The following is an 8,947-nucleotide window of genomic DNA, read 5'->3' as shown; positions in this document are numbered from 1 at the left end:
GAGTGTGTCTGCTCGTGAATCCACATAAATCACAACAGCTGATCTTCAACTGGTAGTAACGTCTTTGCCTCGAAGTTAACTGAAAAACAGTCTCCATGTGAAAAAGTGAAGTTAACTTTACCAATTTATTCAAATAACAAATCATATCCAGCAGCAGCAGCAGCAGCTTTGTGCGTTTCAGCTGTGACAGAGAAAGTGTTTGACTCAGAAAACAGAAAAGAACACGTTTTTCTACCTGAAGACACAGAAATGGCAAAAGTGTTAAGTTTCTTGTTTGTTGTCATTTAGTTCTGTACACATATGATCTACGTAGTGAGGCTTTAACAGAGTTAACTGCTCAACCACCATATACATGTTTATATATATGTGTGTGTGTGTGTGTGTGTGTGTGTGTCTGTCTGGACTCTTATAAACGTACATTTAGCTCCGCCCCTCTTGTCCGTTTCCAGACAAAAACCACAGCCACAAAACTGAAGCCAGAGAACAGCTGCTCCTCCCTCATCTTTATCATAGTCACACAACACACACACACACACACACACAAAGTTGGGTAATGTAACACTTCCCTTTAGTGACACATGGCCATAATTATGTCTTATTACACTTAATTCTTGTGTCTTTTGTTAGATTGGGCGTCAATAAATAGAATACGAGTGAGAGAGCGAGGGAAGAAGAGGACAGAGACAGGGTAAACGGAGTGCGTTCTGTCTCCTCCTCTTCCGGGCAAGTGGGAGTGGCCTGGTGTCAGGCTGACCAATCACAGGAGGATCCACACTGGTTTAGACCACTCAGGTCACATGAGCGGCAGGCCAACTTTAATGACTACAGTCTGATCACAACAGCATAGTCACAGGTTTCTCCAGGAACTTGCGGAACTCAGCGAGCCACTGAGCGCCGACGGCTCCGTCGACCACGCGGTGGTCACAGCTCAGAGTCACCGACATCATGCTGGCGACATCAAACCTGGCAAACACAAACACACACACACATGTTCACACACATGGTTCACATTTGAACGTCATACATGCAGTTTGGTAAAGAATGAGCGTCACACTGACCCTTTGTCGTTGTCAGCAGGCATCAGTCGTTTCTCTGAGCCTCCGACGGCGAGGATACACGCCTGAGGAGGGTTGATGATCGCTGAGAAGTTCTTGATGCCAAACATTCCCAGGTTAGAGATCGTGAACGTTCCTCCCTGTGAACAAACGGTAACGTAACACAGTCACAATCACACTATTAAAAACCTTTGAAAAGGGGAATTCCATGATATTTTATACACACATATACTACATTCTACTTTGTCTCCATCAAATGGCTCATATTGTTCTTGCAGGAGTGACTGAATTCTTCACTAACACATGAACACATGAACACATGAAGAGTCCTGGACAGAAGGTGTTTGTGACCTGGAACTCGTGCGGCTGCAGTTTTCCGTCTCTTGCTTTGGCAGCGAGCGCAGACACGTCAGAGCAGATGGAGGCCAGACCTTTGGTGTGAGCGTTAAACACGATGGGTGTGATCAGACCGTTGACTGTGCTCACTGCAACACTCACGTCCACCACGTGGTTCCTGCAAACATTACATCAGCCTCTGTCAGAGAACACCAAACATGACCTCAGTGACAGAGAACTCACAGCGCCCTCTAGGGGTCCAACACTGTGGCTACAGTTTTACAGAGAAACCACAAACTAATATTCTTTAAAAGATGAAAAGATTTAATCAAACAGCACAATATACACAACGTAACTCCCAGAATATACGTGAAAGAATAAGAAAGATGAATATTACACCTGCCCTACAATATAGAATATGTTCAAATCAAGTCCAGTTACATCATAAAGTCTTAAGATTTCAGATGTGACAAAAGCAAACTGCACAGAAGATTTAGATTAAATACACAAACACTTTTACTATTGATTGTTTTTACATTATTGTTTTTACGTGATTTTGTTATCATTGTTTTTCGTGATTGATTTTGCGACTTTTTTTTACATTATTGTTTTTACGTGATTGTTTTTCGTGATTGTTTTCCGTGATTGTTTTCACGCGATTGTTTTTACATGATTGTTTTTATGTGATTTTTTTAACATGATTGTTTTTCGTGATTGTTTTTACATGATTGTTTTTACATGATTGTTTTTATGTGATTTTTTTTACATTATTGTTTTTCGTGATTGTTTTCACGCGATTATTTTTACATGATTGTTTTTATGTGATTTTTTTAACGTCATTGTTTTTCGTGATTGTTTTTGCGGCATTTTTTTACGTGATTGTTTTTACATGATTGTTTTATGTGATTGTTTTTACGTGATTTTTTTAACATGATTGTTTTTCGTGATTGTTTCCATGTGTGGACTCACTGACGGATCACCGTGTCCATCCAGGACGAGTTGCATTCTGGGACTTTGAGGCAGGCTAGAGCGCTGGCTTTGATGATGAAGTCGTTCACACTCAGTTTGATATTCTGGGCTTTGACTTCCTGCACAGAAGAGTCACGATTTTAATGAGACTGTAAATGTTTAAAGATAAATTTTAGTTACAGACTTACAGCGTTGAGCTCTTTCCGGAGCTCGAGGACTTGGTCCATGTTGACGTCTACAGACAGATAATAGTGAGGAATTGTTTGTTTGGACTGAATCAGCCTCTGAGCGATGACCTGCACGACACACACACACACACACAGACAGACAGACAGAATCCTTTTACAACATGACACCAGGTACTTTACTTATGTAGCAGATATCAGACTCAACATAGTGAAAAGTTAACTTTGTAATTTGGCTTTATTTCCCTATATACAGATACATATTTACTGTGTTAATATGGACAGGTTTAACAGAAGGAGCGAGGCATCGTCTGTGCTGTGACTGGACATGAGTCCGTCTGCTCTCACCTTGCGGATGTTGCTGATGGGGATGTCTGTGAAGGTCCCAGTGACAGCAGCAGCAGCTGGCGCTGCAGGTGCAGGTGCAGCAGCAGCAGCAGCAGCAGCAGGAGCTACAGCCTGAATATGGAAATAAGTTAAAATCTAACTGCATCATAACATAACTGACTCCTCCAGGCTCAAACAGTGCAACACAAAGACACTGACACCGTTTCAGACACTTTTTTTTTTATAACATTTTTAAATCTTTAGTGTGCTGTTTACATGTTTCTGTAACTTCCAAAATTAAATGTCCTATAATAAACGAGGAGAGCAAACAATACATGGCTTCATGACTAGTATTAAAGAACATTAAGGATTAAATGTGCATGTAAAAACAGTAAGAGCTTCACTTACAGGTGCAGCCTTTGGTGGCACAAAGCTTTCAATGTCTTTCCTGGTGACTCGTCCATCAGGACCAGAACCTGAAAACAACACAAAACAACTCCATCACTTCATATTTAAAATGTGCACATAGTAAAAACTCCAAATACCAAATAACATCTCAATCACTTACCGCTGACCTGAGCCAGGTCAATTCCTTTCTCAGAAGCCAGTTTCTTGGCGAGTGGGCTGACGAACATGCGTCCTTTCCTGGTTCCTGCAGGGGCATCAGCTGCAGGAGCAAGACTGGGAGCTGCAGCTGCAGGAGCTGCAGGCTACAAAAACACAACATAAATGCATAAATATACGAGCAAGGCACCAGCAGCCCTGTGGATGGATGGATGGACTAAAGCCTGAAGTACAGATGTAGAAGATGAACTTGAAGAATGAAAACACTTGACTTTTCTTACGGGTGCTGGAGCAGGAGCTGGAGGAGGTGTGGAAACCTCTGCCACCCCAGTTTCTACGTAATCCTTGAAGGCAGCAATGTCACTTTCTTTTTCTACAATGATGCAGAGCGGTGTTCCCAGTGGAACATCTCGAGTTCCCTCCGGAACCATGATTTTGGCCAAATATCCCTCCTCCTGCACCTCAAAGCCTAAACACAGACGTAGAAAAAGATTCTGCTGTGATCTTCTAAATCAGGACGGAAGACATTTGTAAAAAATTTTTTCTATTTCAGTCGAGGTCTGTGTACAACATCATTACAAATCCACGATAAACCTGTAAAAACCTCTTCAGTACATAAGGTACATGTTTTCAGAGTGCAGTGTTTGGATTTACCGATGGTTGCCTTGTCAGTCTCGATCTCAGCCAACAGATCGCCTTCACTCAGCTTCTCTCCGAGCTTCTTCTCCCAGCGCTGCACTGTTCCCATCGTCATAGTGGGAGAGAGCGCGGGCAGAGTGATCTGAAACACACACAATAACCTGTGTTATATACTGTAACAGTAAAGTATAGACATTACAGGATATTTCAAATTCTAAAGCACAAACATCCTGACAGCATGTGAGCAGTTTTACTGCACGCACAGGAAGCTAATCAGAAGATTTTCATCTAACTGTTTATAATCAGACAATACTGGTGAAATCTGGGGCCTTCAGCTGATAATGTTCTGTACATGTAACAGTCTGAACCAGCAGGTCAATCATCAAGAGAGAAAAAACAGTAACATAATCTACTACAGGAGACTGACTGTTCATGTCAGATTCTAACACTACCTTTAAGTGTGTGGGGTAAGAGCTGCCGGGAGCTGCAGGAGCAGCAGCAGCAGCAGATGGAGGAGCGGAGGCAGCGGGTGAAGGAGCGCCACCTGCTGCTTTGAGGGAATCCAACGTTACGTCCTTAAAGGCTGCGATGAGTTCAGGGCTGAGGACAAAATCACACACACACACACAGACATCACACAATACAACTCAGTTTCCAGTTTGTTTGAACTCACAAACATCTCTAACCGTTATATTGGTATTAAATGTTGTGAAAATTTAGCCTGTGGGGGCAGAGTTGTGATCTGGATTCAGCAACTTTATCTTCAAACGTTTGGTCAGCTGACAGCTCATAGTTAAACAAAGTGAATGAGCAGTGAACGCTAAGACAACAATGTCACAATTCATCGTCCTCAAGTGGTAAAACAATGAGTGAAGGAGAAATCCTTTTCACAGGGTGCGGATCTCATTAACCTCTATGACCATCTTTAGACTGTGATGAGATAACACAGTGGTCCAAATCTACCATCATCCGTACAAATACATGAATAAAAATTTGGATTTAATAAACGTTGTGACACTACAACAAAGTATTAAAGAATGTGACAGAGAAGTGGCTTAAAAAACAAAGAGATTAAAACTTCGCTTGAATCAATCAGCTCAGGTCAGACTGTATTCATTTTGAAATCGTAAGAGTATAAACGTACAAATGTCCAGTCGATCTGTAGCATTTTTTACACATCGTTTGTCCGGTTTATTTGAAACCGTCCACAAAGAGACACTTACTCGTCCACTGTGATGCAGATCACGGCCCCAACGCTGACATCTCTGGTTCCTTCAGCGACCAGGATCTTAGCCAGGTAACACTCCTCCAGTATCTCAAAGCCCACAGTGGCCTTGTCAGTCTCCACCTACAGAGACAAACACGTTAGAGAGAGGTTCCGTAATAATGTGGAGAAACAGATGCACAAACAGAAGCTCTTACCTCGGCAATGAGGTCGCCCTCACCGATTCTATCTCCCTCCTTCTTCTCCCAGCGAGCAATCGTTCCCATCTGCATGGTGGGCGACAGCGCGGGAAGCTCCACCTGAACAACCAGGTCAAAGAGTTCATCATGAGAAGGTAACTGACCAGTGACCACACATAAATAAAGATGTTTCATTCATTTATGAATGAAACATCTCCATCACAGAAGAATGACCCACATACAACTGCATGTCTTCATTTGACCTACTTTAGGTTGATATGCAGCATATAATGAAGATAAAGTACGAGCAGAATTTAAACAGATCCACATTAGACATCACAGAATCTTTACTGAAGTTTGATTGTGTTTAATTGATGTATTTATTATAATATTTTACTTTACTATCTTGTTTCACACTGGACTAAAAAATACTTTAAATAAATTGTATATTTGTCTCGTTGAGTGTCGCCCACTCATCATTAGGTGGGAAAAGAGTTAAAGATGCACGATATTATCAGCACGATATCACACACACCATGATCTGCTGATATGACCAATGACTACGACAGTCGGATAAATACTCTGCTACCTCCTTGACTTCTGTGCTGGCAATTATTTATTTATTTTGCTCAACTAAGTAGATTTATATCAACTTCTACTCGACAAAATGTTAATTTTACTACAGAAAAAACTAAATGACCTCTGCAGAAACACGTGTACATATATCAGCATCTTATCATTGGTCATTGGTCCAAGCACTTCCGATATACCAGCATATTGGACATCAACAGAGAGTAAAATATTGTGCATCTCTCCCCTAACCATGGCAGATGTTTTAATGCCTTGTTTTACTCTGTTTAGTACTTTAATTATTACGTTTAAAGAACTTTAAATGAAGTCCAACAGACAAATGCCAGCTCAGAATGAGCCGACATGCTTCTCTGTGTCAGTATCGGTTCAATACTGTTTAAAACAGTAACAATAACGTTATCATAACAAATAATGCAGCATTAAATGTGACGTACATGCTTCATTTACATGATCTAATGTTGTTTGGTCGTTAAACACAACTCCGTCAGTACGTCAGGCATCGATATCAGTTGATACTCGAGGTTCTGATCCCACAGAAACCGATAATACTGTTCGAAAAACACATTTAACCGTTACGGTGCTAGCCCGAGTGGTCATGCTAGTTATAGCCGTGAACGTCGGTGCTATAGCAACTATAGTGTACGGCCCGGTGGTCCGGTAACGGCCCGGTGGTCCGGTAACGGCCCGGTGGTGCGGTAACGGCCCGGTAACGGCCCGGTACGGTCCGGTCTGTGCTCGGCTCGGCTAACGTTACCTTCTGATGCGGCGGAAGACTGTAGAAGCGCTGCGCCTGACAGCCGCCCACCAGCTGCGGACGCCACAGCACAGTCGCTCTGTGAGGGAGGCTGGAGCTCAGACATCCCGACGACCGGGTCGCTGCTCCACGGTGAAGCCGCCTCACGCAGCCGGTACCGGGCAGTGACCGGGAGCCGAGTGCAGCAGGCCCGGTGGGGAGGGCACGGGGACACGGCAGCCCGGAGGACGGCCTGAGCCGCAGAATAAGTCGTAGCATTTGAGCAGCGGTTTAACAAGCTACACACGGGTGTTAAATAATGAATGTTAAACTACGCCGGCACTGACAGTCTGTGTGTCCCCGAAAACCTGACGTTCTTCCGCCTCACTTTCTAATGACCTCCTCCTGCCCAAAACACTGCGACTTACGGCACTCCGCCCCTTCCTGCCGCACCGCACACAGCAGTGTCGTAAACTGTGGGCACTACTTTTTCTTCTTCGAGGTTTTTATGGCGGTTGGCGGGAAAACGACTTGGTGCGTTACCGCCACCATGTGGTGTGGAGTGTGGATGAATAATGTGGACGTAATGTATCGCACCTGCAAAATAAATAAATCATAAAAGTACTTACACATACATACACACATTCTTTTGTAACGTGTATTTATAAGCAAACTCTATTTTAATGTCTCTTTGTGTTTAATCTTGATATCGTTCCTGCTTCTTCCCGTGTACAGAACCTCTCCCACTTTCCTTTTCGCTCCTCCTCCCAGTGTTTTATTCCACCTCTCCTTCAGTTTTTGTTGAATGATGTTCTTTATTTACGTTTTGCTTCATTTTATTGCTAAATTTATGTTAGTGTGAAAACACTATCAGTAAGAGATTGATCAAAATCTCGATCTTTTATAATTAAAAGAAGGTAAAAGAAGGAAATTTAATATTTTACTGCAGTTACATAAGCGTCCACAGCGCGGCAGTAGAGCACACGACACTGATGTGGACAGAGCTGTACTTCCTCTGACAGAGAACCTTCTCTGTACTCCCGTACTTGTGTAAAGTACGCGAGTACAGAGAACCTTCTCTGTTCTCGCGTACTCGCGTACTTGTGTAAAGTACGCGAGCAGCGCGTGTTAGCGAGAAGTCTGCATATTGAGAAACGACCCGCGTGATGACTTGAGCGTACATGGGAAAGCCATGCATCCCAGAATGCATTTCGCCGAAACATAGCAGAGAAAACAATTATAAACTTGAAATAAACATTTTTCTGTGTCCCGGAACGCAATATTAAGATACTTTGAGGCGAGAAATCAGTCATTTAGAATCCAAAGATGTGGTTTGTGTATTAAGATATGACGTATTTATAGTTTAACAGCGACGTTGTCGGAGGTGACCAGCTCTTCCTCTGTGGACGCTCCATACCCACGGTGTCCAGCAGAGGGCAGCGTTAGCTCATCTCTGTCTTTAGATACTTGGTGCTCGATAGATTTGATGTTGACACGTTATTTAGTTGTAAAAGTTTTGTATATTATTAATGTTTTATTTATTTTAACTTGATATTAAAGTTGTACTGGTGCACTGTCATTGTATATGTATACACACATACACATATAAATGTGTGTATATACATATATACACTTCTCTACACTGCTGTAATATATGTTTTCCATATATGGTACTGTATATTTTAATAAAAACATAAAAATGAGTTATGTTAACATTTAAAATGTGACAATAATAGTAAATACACATTTATTAAAAGTATTTTACATGTTCATTTATCAACACTCTGTAGGTGGCGGTAATAAGGCTTAAGTGCATTCAAACAGTAGAATAAGGAAGTACGCTGCTGTCTCAATTGAAGAATCATACTTGTGTACTCCCGTACTTGGCAAGTATGTACTGGACTGGAGTACATAGGAGTACACAAGCACGAAGAGCAGCTACTTCCTTGTTCTACTGTTTGAATGGGGGGGGGGCGGTCGCTGCTTAACTGTAAATACGTCATATCATAATACACTAATCACATTTTTTAATTCTAAGTGACTAATTTTTCTCATCAAAAGGTCTTAAAACTGAGTTCCGGGACAGAGAAAAATACTTATTTAAGGTTTATATTTGTTTTCTCTGCCGCTATATTCGAAATGCA

At 42.1% G+C, this 8,947-nt stretch overlaps 1 protein-coding gene across 1 annotated transcript; it reads right to left on the bottom strand.

The window, feature by feature from the left end:
• Positions 1 to 106: 106 nt before the first annotated feature.
• dlat (dihydrolipoamide S-acetyltransferase (E2 component of pyruvate dehydrogenase complex)) lies at positions 107 to 7,252 on the bottom strand. Its single transcript, XM_058627446.1, has 14 exons — positions 6,825 to 7,252; positions 5,498 to 5,599; positions 5,299 to 5,423; positions 4,528 to 4,675; positions 4,091 to 4,217; positions 3,718 to 3,905; positions 3,441 to 3,582; positions 3,281 to 3,348; positions 2,894 to 3,004; positions 2,549 to 2,656; positions 2,361 to 2,479; positions 1,407 to 1,569; positions 1,059 to 1,195; positions 107 to 963 (listed from the first exon to the last, which is right to left on the bottom strand). The coding sequence occupies exons 1-14, from the start codon at positions 7,080 to 7,082 to the stop codon at positions 834 to 836; spliced, it is 1,926 nt and encodes a 641-aa protein (XP_058483429.1). The 5' UTR covers positions 7,083 to 7,252; the 3' UTR covers positions 107 to 833.
• Between the last annotated feature and the right edge of the window lie 1,695 nt (positions 7,253 to 8,947).

Source organism: Solea solea, chromosome 4 (genome assembly GCF_958295425.1).
Source record: "Solea solea chromosome 4, fSolSol10.1, whole genome shotgun sequence".
Lineage (NCBI taxonomy): Eukaryota > Metazoa > Chordata > Actinopteri > Pleuronectiformes > Soleidae > Solea > Solea solea.
This window is presented reverse-complemented; position numbering and strand designations above follow the sequence as displayed.

What these genes read in the sequence shown, in the direction of transcription:
- dlat (XM_058627446.1), bottom strand. Translation starts at nt 7,082, where the DNA reads ATGCTACGACTTATTCTGCGGCTCAGGCCGTCCTCCGGGCTGCCGTGT. An exon ending in GTCTTCCGCCGCATCAGAAG is followed by an intron (nt 5,600 to 6,824) that starts GTAACGTTAGCC and finishes CTGGTTGTTCAG; the next exon opens with GTGGAGCTTCCCGCGCTGTC. An exon ending in ATGGACACGGTGATCCGTCA is followed by an intron (nt 1,570 to 2,360) that starts GTGAGTCCACAC and finishes TAATGTTTGCAG; the next exon opens with GAACCACGTGGTGGACGTGA.